The sequence below is a fragment of the Oculina patagonica genome, chromosome 13, assembly GCF_052425735.1.
Source record: "Oculina patagonica isolate OP01 chromosome 13, crgOcupat, whole genome shotgun sequence".
In the NCBI taxonomy this organism is placed as follows: Eukaryota; Metazoa; Cnidaria; class Anthozoa; order Scleractinia; family Oculinidae; genus Oculina; species Oculina patagonica.
Window position 1 is genome coordinate 28,595,889 of NC_135770.1, and position 17,896 is coordinate 28,613,784.

The window sequence follows — 17,896 nt, forward strand, 5'->3', positions numbered from 1 at the left end:
TTCATGTACACCTCTTCTTTCAGTTCGCCATTAAGGAAAGCAGTTGCAACATCCATCTGATGCAATTTCAGGCCATTCTGCACAGCTAATGCAATGACAGTTCGAACTGATTCAAAACGGACAACCGGACAAAATGTCTCATCGTAATCAACTCTGAACTTCTGAGTGAAACCCTGTGCTACAAGCCGAGCTTTGTACCGTTCAACTGATCCATCAGCATTCATCTTGAGTTTAAACACCCACTTGCTCCCAACTGCTTTTCGGTCCTTTGGCAGTTCCACCAAGTCCCAGACATCATTTATGCGAAGGGATCCCAGTTCCCTGTCCATCGCAGTCATCCACTTGGCTTTGTCTGGACTGGCTAGTGCTTCATGAACAGTCTTCGGCTCATTAAAGTCAGTGCTTGTGATACCGGTAGTTGCCCATTCACCATAATAGTTGGGTGGCCTTCTCTCCCTTTCTGGTCTTGACAGTACGGGTTCTGTTATCTCACTGGCAACCGGTTGATCGTCAGGCTGTTGATCAGGGAAACCATCAAATTCCACATACGGAATCTCGTTCTTCTTTTCTTCTTCATTTGGCACCTCAATTCCAAGACTGGATTCATTGAATGCTACATCCCGACTGTAGAAGACTTTAGCACGCTCTAGGTCATAAAGCCGGTATCCCTTCGTCTCAGTGCCATAGCCCAGAAGAACGCATTTCCTGGATTTCTTGTCAAGTTTCTTCCGCTCGTCTTTGGCTACATGGGCGTATGCTGCACATCCAAAAACTCTCAGGTGCTCTACATTTGGTTTCTCCCCTGTCCAAGCTTCAAATGGGGTCATTCCTTCAACTGCCTTTGTGGGACTTCGGTTTCGAAGGTAAACAGCCGTGGACAATGCTTCTGCCCAGAACCGGTGTGGCAGCCTCGCATCAGCCAACATAGCTCGAACACTTTCAACCAGTGTTCGGTTCATCCTTTCAGCGACACCATTCTGCTCAGGAGTCTTCGGTACAGTCAGTTCATGACAAACTACTTCCTTCTTCAAGTAGCTTTGAAAATCTGCAGATACATATTCACCACCATTGTCAGTGCGTAGAGCCTTTAACTTCTGATTCATAGACCTTTCCACCAGAGCTTTCCACTCAAGAAAACGCGGGAAAACCTCGTCCTTGTGCTTCAAGATGTAAATCCAGACATAGTGAGTCTTGTCATCGATGAATGTCAGAAAATATTCACCTCCACTCAGGGACTTTGCATTCATCTTTCCGCATAGGTCACTGTGTACCAAGCCCAGTGGCTCATCTGACCGCCTGCCTCCACCGGTTGGAAATTTTCTTCTGTGCTGCTTTCCCTCCAGGCACGGCTCACAGAAGTTAATGGTTTGCACAGTGAATTGTAATCAAAACCATCTACCAGCTCCTCCTTAGCCAACTTTTGCAGGTTTTGTACTCCAAGATGACCATAACGCCGATGCCACACATCTTCCTTTGTCTGTTGGCTTTGGTTGTCAGCTGCATTGGCTTGTTGACGAACAGTCAGACAGTTCAGGTAGTACAGATTCCCTACCCTCATGGCAACAGTGATCGGTTTCCGGTTAACATCCAAAATTTGACAACTCGTCTCACTGAACTCGACCACCTTCCCAGCTTCCACCGCCTTTGACACGCTGAGCAAATTGTACGACAGATCAGGCACATACAGAACCTCGTGTAATTTGCATCTACTCATTTTACCACTTGCCGATGCCATCTCCAACACAACAGTTCCTTGCCCTGTCGCTTCTACTGCACATCCATCACCAAGCGTGACCTTCAGTGCCTGCTTCAGGCTACGGATTTCAACAAACAGCTTATCATCATTGCACATGTGACAGGTTGCTCCCGAGTCCACAATCCAATCTTTCGTTCGGCTTGATCCATTCATTGCAGTTCCGACGGATATGACCGAACTTTCCACAGTGATGGCACTTTGGTCCCCTCGCTTTGGGTCGCTGTTTTCCTGTCATTGCTCTCTCACTGCTGGCACCAACACCTGCCCATTCCTTCAGCTTCCGTTCTTCATGCAACAACCGCTCAGTGACCACTTCGATTTTGGGAACCTCCACATTCGCCTCAAGAGCAGTAACCAGCACATTGTACGAATCTGGCAGACTGGCTAGTAAATGCACAACACGATCCTCTTCTGAAATTGGGTCTCCAATCACCGACAAACCATCGAAAATCTCGGTCATGGCCTTTACGTGTTCTTGCACGGACTCGCCATTTTTCAGCCGCAAAGAGAAAAGGTTACGCCGCAGTTCCAGCTTGTTAGCCCACGTTCTCTTCTGAAATTGGTCTGCCAGCTTCCCCCATACAGCGGTCGGGTCTTTAGGATCTCCAACCAAGTACAACAGTGACGGCTCAACGGACAGCACGATTATCGCCAGCGCTCGATCTCTTCGTGCGAGGAACTTTGTGTACCTATCGTTCTCCCGACCAGGAGCAGCTTCAGTACCTTCAACAATGTTCCATAATCCTTCCTTCATCAGAGCCATCCGGCACTGTACCTTCCACGTTGGATAATTCTTCCCGTTCAAAGGAACAACAGCAGTCTTCTCGGACGCCATCTTTGTTTGCATAAATTAATGCGAAGGCCAGGCAACACAGTCCAAGCGGACCTTCAATTCAACACGAAAACGACTTCGGCAACGCAGAGGCAACGTTCTGGGCCCATAACCTGATAAAAACCACGGTAAAAAAAGCTCCGCTGCGGCCAAAAACTTCACACAGCAAACTCCAGCAAAAAAGTTTTTAATCTGTGGTAAGTAGAAAAGCTGACGAGTACAAAAGCTGACGCAAGCACGAAAACTACGAAAACCTGTTTGCACCGGTACAGTAAAACTTCCAGATTGTTCTAGATAGTTCTTGAATACAAAATGGCAAAACTAAATAAAAGTCAGCATGTAAATAAGAACAAATCAAAGTTAAAGTTCCTTTAAAAGTAACTGTCTGCATTTCGCAAGAGTGCCTTTAATATCAAGCAAATCACTGTTTTTCAACATTAGAGACGTTTGTATGGATTTTGAACCATGTTTCAAGGTCCATAACTTCGTTTCTGTTGATCCTGGAAGCATCAAACTTGGTCAAATGACCAATCGCACCATGATCTTTCATTTGGTGGTGTCAGATTATCGATTTCTTGAAATTTGAAACTTGCCCCAGTTCCCTGCACAATTTAGGAACAACCAATACCACATTGTACCAAGGGTAAAATTGAACACAACATAGAAAAAGTTTCTGTTGAGTCAGGGAGCCAAATTTGTTAGGTTTTGACTTAAGACCCCTCTTATGTACTGCTTGAGCTATCAGACAGGATTTTGCATGTTAAGAGTGGGAATGAGTGTGGTTGCTCTTTCTTTCAGAGTGCGTTAGGACGGTCTTCAAGCACAGGCTCTCTGCGTTTCAAACTCAACATGCCTCACAGATTTGCAGTTCATAATTACAAGAGACCGACTTTCTGTGACCACTGTGGATCTCTTCTATATGGACTTCTGAGACAAGGAATGCAGTGTTCAGGTAGATTAGCCCTTTGATTTCAAAGAGTGAAAAAAAAAAACATTTATTAGAGAACATTGTCTTGAGTTTTGCTAATAAAGGTACTCATAAGAGTAACTGCAAAATTAATTAATAATTTGGAAGGAATGGATCCAATGAAAAGGCACTATTTAAGTCACATGAGTGCATTGTAAATCCTCATCCCAGGCTACAAATTATTTTTTCCCTTAAAAGGACATGCCACCATTTTGATCGGACAAAACAGAAGTGAGGTCCGACATCATATTACAGTACTGCTCCATACATTAACCTGATTATCTAATGCCTTCAACGCAGAACATTGGTGTTTGCACATGGAAAGCAAAAACAAAAAAGTTGTCTGGACATTCTGTCTGACCACAGTTGGAATTTCTTTGGTCACTAGCAAATTGTGGTTGGCCAGTGTCCGATGACCGACTGTTATTTTTAGCCCTGTAATACAGAATAGGCATTCTGTAATTTTATACAGAATGGGGCTGAACGATTTCATCAAATTACTGTTGTGAAGCTTAAAAACAACATGAAAATTTTGTGTTCATTTTACAAGTTTTTAAGTCTGATACATCCATCCAATCTGTATGGGTATTAAATACTACTTATTAACCGAGAGTGAGGTCATTACAGGGGAATCTCAGACCGAGGCCTTGATGTATTGACCGAGCGACAGCGAGGTCAATACATCAAGGTCGAGGTCTGAGATTCCCCTGTAATGACAGAACGGACGAGGTTAATAAGTTATTTATTATATGGCCTTAAAGCACTATTCAAAAAGAGAGTATAATCAAGGGAAAAAACACTGGAGGTAAAACTCGCTCTCGCTCTCGCTCTCTGTGGCTTTCTTCGTCGCTCATACTAAAGAAGTATCGGTATGCTTATATTTTTCTTTCAGTTATTGAAAAGATAGTTATATTTTGTCAGCATTTTTTGTTGTTTTTGCCCCCTCGCTAGTAGCTTTTACTCACAACTCAAAAAACCGTCAAGCCGAGAAAAATTTTCATAATGCCCGGTCATTACAAGAAAATAATGCCCGCTCAGCAGCCAATCAGAGCGCACGTACTATTGTAGCCATATAATAATGATGGTTTGCCATTTTCTCCCCATTGTAAATACCATACAGATAAGTTGCTTGTATTGTACCTAAGAAACAAACAATCAGTTTCAAGTTTCAATTTTGTTTTCTTCTTGTTTAAAGTTAAACTTGAGTTCACAGTAACACACCCAGATAGGTGAAGTTTAACAGCAATTTTGTGTTCTCTTCACAAGCTTGCAAGCTGAATGTCCATAAAAGATGCCACAAGAACGTAGCAAATAACTGTGGTGTTAATTCCAAAGAGATGGCGCAGATCTTAAAGGACATGGGACTCACTGGAAACAAGTTATCAGAGTCGATGAGAGTAAAAAAGGTATGTTGTGTTGTGTTCTTGGGTAAGACACTTTACCCTTTACAGTGTTCTTCTTCGCCCAAAAGTATATTGAATAGATGGGTACCAGCAGACAGCTGGGACATGTGGTGGCCTAATAGTTAGTGCGGTGGCATAATGGTTAGTTAATAGGCTGGACTCGAGATTGAGCAGGGTCCCCTATACTTTTTACGTGAAGCATGATTGAGGCTATTTATTTGCTGTGAAAAGTGATTTGGGCTTTTATTTTTTTCGTGATTCCCAATTATAAGATCTTTTTACGTGCGTGTGAATGCAATTTTTAGCTTAAACGTGACCCGTGAACAAAGAGTTGAATTAGATGTGAATCGTGAATCATCTTCTTTTTTGTGGCTTTATTTCTGATTTTTAGGTAGTTCTAGTAAATGTACATCTTTGTTTTAGCTCGGTGGTTGGGATTGGGACTTTTGTCAGCTATTTTGTCGCGTGTGTGATCTTGACGGGCACAACATACCGTCTTACACCTTCAGAGCGTAACAGTCTAAACAGGGATCGCCATGATTAATAATAATAATAATATACGTAATTGACCCTCCCCCTGGGTTTGGGCAGAAAAAAATATTAAATAAAAACGGGGGGGGGGGAGGGGGCCCCCCCCCCCTTCACATGGACATGAAAACATTTTTAGAATTATTTGTTACGCAAGAAAAGCCAAATATTTTCACGTGATTCCATTTCGCAGAGAGGTATAGGGAACCCTGATTGAGTGGCCTGGCTTCAAGCCCTAGCCATTGTCACTGTATGGTGTTCTTGGGCAAATATTTTACTCGCCAGTACTCATAGTCACATCATGCTACTGAACCAGAGATAAGCGTCCGACCTGATGGACCACTAGGTGGCATGAATGCAGACTTAACCTTTCTTTTCTTGATGTTCTTATCTCTTCATTTAACAGCCATCCATCCAATACAATGGATCAAATAGAATGATACCCTATGATCGCTCCCCGTCACAAATGACGCTCTTAAACGCACAGGAGAATGACAGTGATGAATTGAGCTCTCTTGATTCACTCTCCATAAAACCCGATGATCTGGAAGCCTCTCCTGGTGCCAGGAGAAGACAGAAGAAGTTTGGCTTGTCAGAGTTTAATTTTATTAAAGTACTAGGAAAAGGCAGCTTTGGCAAGGTGAGATTCCAAGATCAGTCTTGAAATTCTTCTGATCTTATTTCATACTTTCTGTTTAATTTTCCAAAAGAGAGTTTGGCATTCTCATTGATGAGGCTTTCCCTCTCCTTTGTTATTTTTATTTCCTGTTAGAGGACTCTCTCCTCTGCAATGGCAGCTCAAAAGAATTGTGCAACAGAGGAACTTGCACACGTGGGGTGGGGTGGGGGAGCAGGGAGGGAGGTGAGGGTTGTCAATCTAGAAGGAAGGGATAAATTTAGGTTTGGGGAAACCCCCCCCCCCCCAAAATAAATTGGGGGGAAATGTTAAGTATAGGGGGGGGGGGGGGGGGAGAAAAAGAAGGAAGATGGTTTGACTGATCAAGTTCACATCCACAAAACTCTACGTACTTCCAGTCTTGTTTATTGGGGGTACCTCTCTCGGCCCTTCTAATCTATAGTCCCTGAAGGCAAAAAATTTTCCCACTTACAGGACTTCAAACATCATTTACTTTCATATTCTCGACATCTTGGAATTTCTATTTTTTCTTTTGCCAGGTGCTTCTAGCAGAAAGAAAAGGCACGGATGAAATTTATGCCATTAAAATCTTAAAGAAAGAGACAGTTCTCCAGGATGATGATGTTGAGTGTACAATGATTGAGAGACGAGTATTAGCTCTATCGGCAGGTCACCCATATCTCACGGCACTTCACTCCAGCTTTCAAACAGTGGTGAGTATACAAGGAAGGTATGGATTTCAAGTGACGGGGATGATCAAAGGATTTTTTGGGGTTTGAAATTTTCGATTCCAGGATTTTTTTGGGTAGGAAAATTTGGCAAGTATATTTTTGGGTGGCTTGATTTAAGTAGGGATTTTTTTGGTATTACAAACAATCTAAAGATTTGCGGAAGTGCCTTGACCGCATAGTTCTGCGTATAAAGTACAAATACTGAACGTATTTCTAATGTTTTTTTTTTGTGTTATATCTTCAGATCATTCACCCTTTCTGAAAAATTTAATGGGTCAGAAATTCTGGGGACTAGAGTATGTCAAAAAAGTGGTATTTTTTTTATAGTTACCCGTTTTCAGTTTTTGGCCACAGTGAAGCTGACCAAGGTCAACTGCCTGTAACCAAAACTTTGATATGACCTGGCAACATGGGTTCATGCGACATTTTTTTTTTTTTACACCTAGCAGCAAGCTGACCCAGGCTAGTACCCAACCCAGGGCCATGCAAAAAGGCCCTTAGATTCAGATCTCTAAAGCACAAATGGCTCAGTCAGGGCTCAATGTGGGATTTCTTAATCCACAGTCAAACCACCATACCTTCAGGCTTGGTTGCCACATGTTGGGTGCACTGTGGTGTGCTGACAAGGTTGTTGATAGTTTTGATTGATTGATTTTTTTTAGGATCGGCTGTTTCTTGTGATGGAGTATGTCAACGGAGGTGATTTGATGTTTCAAATTCAAAAAGCAAGAAAATTCGATGAAAAAAGATCTAGGTATGTAACTTTTACTCTATCATTATCTTTCTTGTATTCCTATTTGTATCATTTTTTTGATAACTGAATTTTTAATCTCAATTGCACATTTAGGTTTTACGCTTCAGAAGTTGTTCTGGCACTTCAGTACCTTCACCGGCATGGAGTTATTTATAGGTAAGCAACTGGCTTTCAGCTCTCTTGTGGAGGATCTCTTGTCACTACAGTTTTACTGGTTACATCGTTTTTTGTGCTTTCAATTTTGGCATTGCTTTGCTCTTTTCTGTTTGTGATTTTAAAAAAAAATGTGTGGCATGTTCTGATCAATAAAGAACATGAAGTTAAAAGTTTACCTGTCAGAGAAGTATAACCGGTGCCTTGCACGGCATTGAAATGATGTTGATTTTTGTAATGTTTGTTGCAATCTTGGATGGGTTGAAGAAACTTGTGCAATATATTCTTTTAAACCAGTTGTCAAAGATGTCATATTGTTAGCCAATCGGCCAGTTTTGAATAGGCCATTTCCGAGTTACCATTTGCTTCTGTTTTAAAACGAGTCTAAGTGCGAAACCATTCATATGAAAATGAGTTTCACCTACAGGTCCATTTTCATGCAAATCAAACTCATTTTCATTTGAATGGTTTCGCACGTAGACTCGTTTAAAACAGAGGCAAAGGTTAACTCGGAAATGGCCTATTACGCTCTACTGATCACAAACAAAAGAATTATGTCAAGGTTCAGGGGAAGAATTTTTCTAATAATAATAATTTTCTTTTCTTTTATTCCCCTTAATCTAAACTTCTTTTTTTGTTTGGGATCAGAAGAGCGTAATTTGAAACTAGCCTATTAGGTGCAAGTAAAACACAAACCTTTTTCTGCCATTTGGCTTCCCATTTTGATTGGTTTATTCCCCCTGACAGATTAGGTATTTTGGCTAGAGTCACGTGGAACATATAAAGGTGCTATGTTTAATGTACAGTGTAACAAAAATGCTTGATTGAAAAACAACGAAAGACTTTCTGTCAACAACAACAACAACAACAGCCATTTTATTTTGCCAAAATAAATAGAAATAATTACAGCATAAAATAAATTAACTAAAATAGGCAAAAAACTACCAAGAAAAGAAATAAACTAAACGAACTGTTAAGACGAAGGTAAAATAAAACAAGTAATAAGTAATTAAGTACAAAAATTGATTACTTAAGTACTGTAAATGAATGACAATGAATGACGTGAAAATGAATGACAGAAAGTCTTTTGTTGTTGAATCTATTAATAAGCGTTTTAAATATCTCAATAGGGATTTAAAATTGGATAACGTACTATTAGACAAAGACGGCCACATCAAGTTGGCTGATTTTGGAATGTGTAAAGAGGGAATGACTCCTGGCGGATATACAAACACGTTTTGTGGAACCCCAGACTACATTGCTCCTGAGGTGAGTTAACTATCAGAAGTTTGTAAGTACAAACCAGCTGTGTAAGGTTTATAAGAACACTATCTCCGACTGAAACATGAATTGAAGTTAAAAAAATGATTGCTTCCCTCAATTTATGGAATAAACAAAACCCCAAAAAAAACGTGAACAAAATTTCAAATGGTTCTTTCACATCTGCATTGTTGATGTGGAGAAGCAAACATTCATTTTGTCCGTATTCTAATTAATTTCTGGCCTGGCCATCGGTAACTCTCTTCACTTTCTAATGAATTCCTGTCATTTACAAGTTACGACTTATCCTTAGAAGCAATCCCTAACTGACGAGTGTGTTTCCTTTTTGATCTTCGCAATGTCGTGCTAAAATTAACATGACAGTTATCAAGTCTCTTCCGAGTTACATTTTTTTTGTCATGCGTAGAGGAGATTTTAAAGGGGCTGTGTCACGCAATTTTAGTCAATTTCGGCACTGACCATCTGGTTATAGAATTATCTGAAATATCACAATAACGGCTAAAAACTGTAGAATAACTCAAAAGAAACACAGAAAGGCCAAAAAGGGGCATAGATGGGCAAAATTCGTGAAGATTAAAACGGATTGCGTTCGGGTAAACTTGAAAAAAGTCGGGCCGACTTTTTCAAGTTTATCTCAATTTGTATGAAAGTATTATTTACAATGCTCGAAAATCAGCCTTTTTCCTTCTTCAACCCCTTCTCTAAACTTCCTAAAATTCCATTCAAATTCGGGTATACCCAAAGAGCTTGCTGTCTGCGGTAGCAATAATTTCCACTTTTATTTCTCTCAGATACTCCAAGAAAAGCCTTATGGATTCTCTGTGGATTGGTGGGCGCTAGGAGTTCTCATGTACGAGATGATGGCAGGACAGGTTTGTAAAAAAACGTTTCAGGTTTAACCTGTAATACTCCAGGGAACGGCTGTTACGTCAGCGCACTAGTCTGTTGCTTAGCAATATCTTTCAAAACATCGTGGGCTCAATTTTTATTCACGAAGATAGCAAAGGCCAGTTGAAACTGTTGTGGCTGTTTTTGTTTGTTATCAAGTGATTACACAGCAAATAAATTAATTTTGTTATACCTTTGGAATCAGTTGTAGGCATTTCTTATCAATTTGGGTTTGGCAGCGCTGTCATAAATACAACTTTTTCTTTTCGCTCGTGCAACTTTTTTCGTACTTTTTATGGTTTTGTTACTACACTTTGTGATTGGTTTAAAAAACTGGCGCCACTTTTTTTGACCAATCAGAAGTTAAACCAAAACCAATCACGATTCGCTTACACACGTTTTCCTGCGCTTCGTCACGGCTACAGGTATTTCTTCGAGTTTTGATTGGCTCGCTGGTTTGTTTGAGTCCTTTGTGATTGGCCAGAATGATAACTTTTGATTTTACAACAATCAATTGAAAATCGCTCTAATGTCTATGCAGATAGTTTTTCGGTTTTAGTTTAACAACAGAGCGTAATCAAGAAAGGATGGTTACTAGCATTGTTTGCAACATTTCAATTCTTTTTTTTACAGCCGCCATTTGAAGCTGATAACGAAGACGACCTGTTCGAGTCCATTCTTCATGATGACGTGCTGTATCCCGTGTGGCTCTCCAAAGAAGCCGTCTCAATACTAAAAGGGGTAAGGATCGCGTGATATAGGACATTCTCGCGTGACCTTCAGTCTCCATTGGGGTCACGCAACGCTTTAACGATGGACTACTTGACGTAAGCCCTAAAATAACTTGTAGTGAAGCTTAAGAGTGGTTCGGGCGAGAAGAGGGAATTGCGTTTCTTCTTATTGTGTAATTCCCGTAATATATCAAAAACATAAGAGACAGTGTTTCATCGGGATATCCAAACACACAGAAGAGAGTTGAAAATACGACGCGCAGCGGCGTATTTTTGACTAAATTCGAGGTGTTTAAATATCCCGATGACACACTTTCTCGAGTGTTTGATATATCTCCTTAATCGAAACAAAAACTACGGAGTAAACGGAGAAATAAAATCGTAAATATCTTTGCTAATTAAGCCCTGGTATCCAAACCTCCTTCACTGTTATGATTTACTTTGTTTTAACTTGATGAGTTGTTTATGAATTTTGAGTTTGAGGAGTTTTGTTCAAAATTGACGCTCGTTTTGAGCCTCATGCAGCCTTGTTCAGCCAAGCACAGCTTTGGGCAAGCTAAGCCAAGTTTTTAAAAACCTTAAAAAGGCGCAAATCATTCTGCACAGAAATCATTCATAACTGTTTTCAACTTTGTTATAACTTTGCAGTTTATGACGAAAAATTGCATGAAAAGGCTCGGCTGCACAGCCAGCGGAGAGCAAAGCATTCTGGAACATCCGTTCTTTAGAGAAATCGACTGGATCAAGTTAGAGGCGAGACAAGTCGTCCCCCCCTTCAAACCAAAAATAGTAAGTATGATAAGACTACAGTTGCCGTTATCGAGGAATGTGAAGGGCATCAATGTCCTCAAAAGTGCAGCAAGCAACGACGGATTGAAACCTTTTGTGTTGTTCCCTAGGCCGGCAAAGCGTTTCCGCCATTCAGGATCCGGATGTTTGAAAGCCGATTAACTTTCGACCCGTGATAAAAAGCTATTTGCGGTGTTAATTTCTCTTGTATGATAGTGTTCATTGTGTGCTGCAAAGGTTTTATGAAGCCTGTTATTCAGTAGTTAAATCTGAAGCCTTCAATGACAGAAAACTATTAACAGAAAAACCTCAGTGAGACGTTACAGGACTAAAATGGAAATTTTCGCTGTTCCTGGATCAGCAGTTGATGGAATAGGAGCCGCCAGGTGTATAAAATTGCCACCGAATTAAAGAGAGACCTGTTATCTCTCGCGGGACGTGCAACCTGCAATCAGTCACTTTCCAACGTTTTATTAATTCTACAATCTAATCAGTTATCAAATTGTAATTTCCTGTTACCAACTTACGAATATCAAACTTCAAATAGCCAGGTCAGATAAGGAGTAAAGTGTTAACCTTCTTATCATATGCCCTATCGGTTTGGAAGGAGATTTGATTTACTCGTAACATGGACTATTTTACTATCCATGCCAGTAACATTGCGGTGAAAATCCACGCGCAAACGTGCAGACGCAGCACGCGCGCTTAATGACTAGCGCGCGCGTGCTATTGACACGTGTTTTGAAAATAATAAAAACTATTTGTATTTTACTTGTCAACTTTGCGAAAAAGCAGATTAATTGATTGAGTTTTCCAAGCCTTGACTTGTCTACTAAAATGTGACGGAGTTTTCTAAGGCCGGTCCGCTAAAATGTTTTCCCTTTGCTGCCCAGCTGAAATATGACAGCAAATATTATGATGTCCTCAATTCGAAAAACAGAAATGCTAAACTTACAAACTAAGCTACTCATGAAGTCACATCTCGCTTATATGTGTCATTGTTGTCGTTCTTATGTTCCTCTATTTGTCCACTATCATGGCAGTCTTCTGATTGTTGGGCATTTTCGCTCTCTTTAGAAACAGTTTCGCTAGCATGATCTTCACAAACATTCATTAAGGAATTCATTCCGTGAGCCGTGTTATCGATCTCTTCAGAGAAGCTTGTGTACTCAGAAGCGGTCTGCTTGTACTGCTCGTTTTTCTCGCCCTCCGTGTTCACCTCTTTCTCGATCTCCTGTTTTACTCTTTTCATGGCTTCGGTTGAAGAGCGCGCGGATTTTAGCGCTTCGAAGCTCTGGTCCAAAATCAGACATCTGTGGGACGGGACGCCCTCGGGATCTTGCGGGTTAACCGGAGTCCCGTCCAACGTGCTAAATCTTCTGTTACTCCCATCAAAGATGCTGAATCTTTTGTTCATTTTGATCGGTTCCTGATTTGGCGCCAGAATCTGTAATCTCTTATTTAATTAAGCCCTCATCTTCAACAAAGATATTTCAACTGCTACGTTAAATGAGGCGTTTGTTGCGTCACAGACTAAACAATTTACTCCATCGACGTAAAAAAGAGTTTATATATGACACGCTTTTTTTTCTAAGCCTTGTGGCTCAAGAGACCGGCGCGCAGATGCTACACCGTGGCATGTGTGCATCCTAGAAATTATTGCAAGCAACATTGGACGCAAAATTTTACAGGAATAGAATCGCTTTCTACTTTTGCAACGTCGCATGCAACAGTTGAACGCGTGTCTAGTGTGGTCAGTTCTTCGCCTTACGGGCACGTCTTGTTGCTTAGCAACGTATGACGTAATCTGCTTGGCAGAATGGTGCTGGTCAATTCAATGCCGATTTGTGCGCCCACGTTCCTCCCAAGAAGTTGGAAAACGGTTTCGCTCACAAAACGGCGGGAAATCAAGCTTACTTTTTGCAACAACTGAGTGAATTCTGGCGCGCTGATTGGCTAATTGTTATCATCAATAAGAGTACAGACATGCAAGGTATTGGCGTGATTAGCGTGCTGTCAAACTGTCAGCATTTTTGCCAATGAAATTTTATTGAGCGTTGTCAGGAGCCAAAGAGAAGACGAGAAAAGTTATTAACAATAGTTGCGCGCTGATTGCGTCATTAAAAAGTTTTCTTGCGTTTTCTAAAACCACTACCTTGAGCAATTCTTCATTAATAGTCTCCCGTCGGTTTGCCTCTTTCTAATTTTTTTTTTCCCCCCTCCCTCTTTTCCGCATTTTTTTTTTTTTTTCTTCTTTTCCCCCCCCCCGGTATCACCCCCCCCCATCCCCCCCCCCCCCCCCCCCCTTCATTTAACCGTGCATTTGTAACCCTTTTTGCCATTTGTTATTGTAAAAAAAGTTGACGTCAGTTTTTTTATGCGTCTGCCCTCTTGATGGTGAAAGATTGCTTGATAACATTGAGCGCGCGAGAATTTTCTGAACTATGGTATAAATATCTATTGTTTCGAATTGTTAAGAATTATATACAAAGCAGCAACCAATTAGAGCCATACCGTAGGGAGGCGCGGTGGCCTAATGGTTAGCGCGCTCGCTCTGGTGAACGGCCCGGTTGGGGGCGGGGCGGTTGATCCGGGGGGGGGGACGTATGTGTGTACAGCTACGTCATTTGTGTGGAAATTTTCAAAATGAACTGAGATAATGTCAGACGCCTTTTGATCAGGGAAGGAATTGGGCGCGAGAAAAGACACGTTATATTCCCTGGGCTTCCCTTTATATTACATCAGTTTTCAGTAGCCTTTGCCTGAGAAAGTTGAATGTCCGTTACTCCTGGTCGGGGAGCATCTCTCGTAAGGTCTCACATGAATGACTCGCTACTCTTTCAAAAGAACAATAGAACAAACAACAGGAACAATGCCCCCAGCCCCAAAAACAATAGCAACTGCTACACTGGTAAAATAAAGTATAGGGTTGTTTTTTTTTTTTTACTAGCGGACTAATAGAACTACAAGCTTACGAGAGCTGCTACAGACAGTACTGGTCAGTTTACTACCAAAAACTAAAGAATACCTTTTTACGTGAAATTTTCGCGACACGTTAATTTCGCGATTTAAAAAAAATCGCGAAATTAAAGTGACGCGAACATTAAGTGTCGCGAACATAACATGACGCGAAAATTAACGATTTTTTTTTGTTCCTCTTTCACAGCGATCAAGAACAGACGTTGGAAATTTCGACACTGATTTCACAAGAGAAGAACCGAAACTGACGCCGACAGACAAAAACATCATCGCAAACATAAACCAGGACGAATTCAAGGACTTCACTTTCGTCAACGCACAATTCGTGAGCGATAGCTCTGTTTAATAGCCGCTTTAACTTTACATTGTACATAAATATGGACCGCAAGAGATGAAGAAAATTTGAAATTTTATTCCGAAATGAGACAAATTTTATCTTTTTAGAACGTGATCGAGCTACCGTGTATTTTTTAGATTTTAAATGGCCGTGATCTTTGCGCATAAAAGTCGTGATTGCTGCGTGATCTAGCTGTAGTACTAGCCGTGACGTTCCGGTTTCCCGTATTCGAGTTGTCACGCAACACGTCTCTTGGAGACACACTGCGTGACGACCCACTTGAGGGAACCTGGGGCAGACCCGGGTAGTCATAAATGTAAGAAGTAAAAATGCAAATATTTGTCGTGTACGTTAAAACGAAGTTAGACTTCAATCAAAGTAAATAGTTTTTGATTTTGATTTTAAATTAGGAAGAAGAATTTAGAATGCTTTGATTTTCGGACTCCTTTTTTATCGCAGCTTAGGATTATCCAGACGATTTTGCCACAGAAATCGAGTTGACAACCAACTCCACTCCAAAACTTTCTGTGGATTTTTAGCATTTTAAGGATTTAATTTTATGCCTGGCCAAGTCGATCCCGCGAACAAGCCATTGGAATTTGAACTTAAATTATTGTGCTATTGTCAAATGTCAAATTCTCCCAAATTTTACTATGAGAAATGCTAATAACAGTAAAAAGAGTTTGCATGTTGATATAAGGGCTCTAAAGTCTTCATTTTTTTTTAGCGATGTGAAATTTATCAGAAATAGTCATTCTTGTAAAACGCCTTGCCACATATATAGGAAACACCTTTGTAGGACGTAATACTAAACTTAAGCGGAATTCAGAGAACTTTTACTTGTCTTTTTTAACCAGCGAATACAGTGAGCGATATTGTTAAACGACGAGCGTCTATAGCAGGCTGATGAAACATCTTTTACCGATAATGCCGCTAAACACGCGTTAGAATCATACGCGTCGTTGCCGCCGCGCAAGCGTCTCGAAAGACCTGACAGCTGTCAATTATGTTTTGTGACATTTTGTTGGTTTTCCTGTTCCCTGGCCAATCGAAAGCCATGTTTGATTAGTTGAGATGTCAAATGGACGACACGTGCGGTTGTTGACTATTTGATTGGCTGAGAGTTCTGGAAAACCCGCTGATAGCGCGCCACGCTTGTTGAATTTATGTTTGAAAAAAAGACCAGATTTGTTAAATCATTTAACAATGATTCGTTGAAAACGCGTTTTTTTTAAAAAAAAAAAATCCGTTAAACATAATGTAACGAAAAAGAGGGACTTTTTTGCAAACTTGTTTAGCGCGGATCGACTTGGAACTTCTTTGCGTAGAGTGAACAAGTCTTTATCTCCGTATTAATTTAGGGTTATTTATTACACGTAATTTTGAGAAATACTATGTTTACATGTAATGGTTTCGTTACTATAAACAATTTTAAACAAGATGCATTGTAACCGTGCTTTGGTTAAATTATCGTTCCTGTGAAGTTTTAGAATACTTGTTTAATTTTAGATAAATTTCCTTATATCTAATCTTTGTATTCAAATTTTTTTAGCTGTAAGTAAGATTGATGAAGATATCCCTGTTCCTAGCAAACTTGCCAAGATTACGCGAGGCTACCGAGTTAAGGGGGTGATCGCACTTTGTTTGAAGCCATTCTGTTGCATACAAGCTGACCTTCGAATCAAATGAAACCTCGAGACGAAAGAGAACATGAAAGTACCGAAACGTTTGGGCAACAGGGACCTTAAGCTCCAAGTGTAAATACCAAGCGTGCAAGCTATTCTCGTTCCCAGAGCCCCTGCATCTACATCAGCACCAGAGGGAAGATCGGAGGTTCTGAAAACGAGTTTGGTTTGATCTGAAACGGGTAGTTGCTTCCGTACTTGTCAGTCGGGGGAATAACTTCCAGTTTTGGCAAATCTTCGTTGAAGCGCTCGAAGAGTTTCCGAATTATTTTATCCAATCAAAAACTAGCGCGAGCGCTCACGAGTACTCCGAAAGCCGTCGCGCGTATAAATACGTCATGTTGCCTAGCAACTTCTGGGACAAAAACAGCAGGCGCAGTCACTTCTCGGAGATGTAATGTCGCCATCAACTGGCACTTGTTCCCCCGACTGTCGTATTTTGGAAAGTATTGTACAAACTGCGTGGCAATAATGGTTGCAAAATTCACTTTATGAAATGAATATATGAAATTCATATACAGTGGAACCCCGATATAACGATCCTCGATATAACGATATTCCCGATGTAACGATGAATATTCTATGTCCCGGCAAAAGTTACAGTAAAATGTATGGGACAAAACCCCGATAAAACGATCTTCGATATAACGATATTCCCGATATAACGATGAGAATTTAGCGTACCGAACGGAAAATCTTCCCCGATATAACGATATTATCAGTACACAGTCACAATTTAAGCAAAACATCGAACTTAATCCAGTAGCATAACAGCAATCGAGTAATCTCTAACGTTTCTGATAACAGCTTTGTACGATGGTATACAAAAATGATACTTTATTCTAAACCTCTGTATCTAGTGAAAAAGTACATGTTAGTTTTACCCCGATAAAACGATATTTTCGGCTATTACACGGCCATATCGTTATATCGGGAGTTTCGATATAACGACTGATATAACGATACCTCGATATAACGATATATTTTACTGCTCCCTTGGTATATCGTTATATCGGGGTTCTACTGTATTTGTACTGCGGATATACGTTTTAAGCAAATGAAAGATCATCGCAGTAATGTAACGATTCCCGTTCAAGCCTGAATTTTTTTCAGGCTTGCTTTTCTCAACTGCTTAAGTTGAGTACATTACTGCGATGATCTTTCATTTGCTTAAAATTCACTTTGTTAGTCAGTGCTTCCAAGAAGATCGCAAGAATAACTAAATGCAGCGTGAATGACTACTATAAGTTTATATCTTCCATTGTATAATTCCACAGCAGTTTTTGCAATTTTTTTCCTGGGTTAACTGAGTAAAAAGAGACACATCGTTTGAAGTTTGCCGTGAGCCGAGCATCAGTAGCAATGTCAGAGTTTCCGTAGTAAATCTAAATTTCGTTTTCCCTGCAAGCCAAGCTGTTTGTTCCAGTTTTAACTCGTCTTAAAAG

At 40.5% G+C, this 17,896-nt stretch overlaps 1 protein-coding gene across 1 annotated transcript in view; it reads left to right on the plus strand.

Moving 5' to 3' along the window:
- LOC144637281 (calcium-independent protein kinase C-like) overlaps window positions 1-16,258 on the plus strand; it is a 30,280-nt gene extending 14,022 nt beyond the window's left edge. The window contains exons 6-16 of the mRNA XM_078496413.1: window positions 3,387-3,540; window positions 4,822-4,961; window positions 5,893-6,126; window positions 6,663-6,836; window positions 7,517-7,608; window positions 7,702-7,764; window positions 8,892-9,030; window positions 9,834-9,914; window positions 10,564-10,671; window positions 11,310-11,450; window positions 14,617-16,258. Coding sequence (XP_078352539.1) covers window positions 3,387-3,540; window positions 4,822-4,961; window positions 5,893-6,126; window positions 6,663-6,836; window positions 7,517-7,608; window positions 7,702-7,764; window positions 8,892-9,030; window positions 9,834-9,914; window positions 10,564-10,671; window positions 11,310-11,450; window positions 14,617-14,775 — 1,485 coding nt within the window. The 3' untranslated portion in view covers window positions 14,776-16,258. The remainder of the gene's footprint in view (window positions 1-3,386; window positions 3,541-4,821; window positions 4,962-5,892; window positions 6,127-6,662; window positions 6,837-7,516; window positions 7,609-7,701; window positions 7,765-8,891; window positions 9,031-9,833; window positions 9,915-10,563; window positions 10,672-11,309; window positions 11,451-14,616) is intronic.
- The last annotated feature ends 1,638 nt before the right edge of the window (window positions 16,259-17,896 follow it).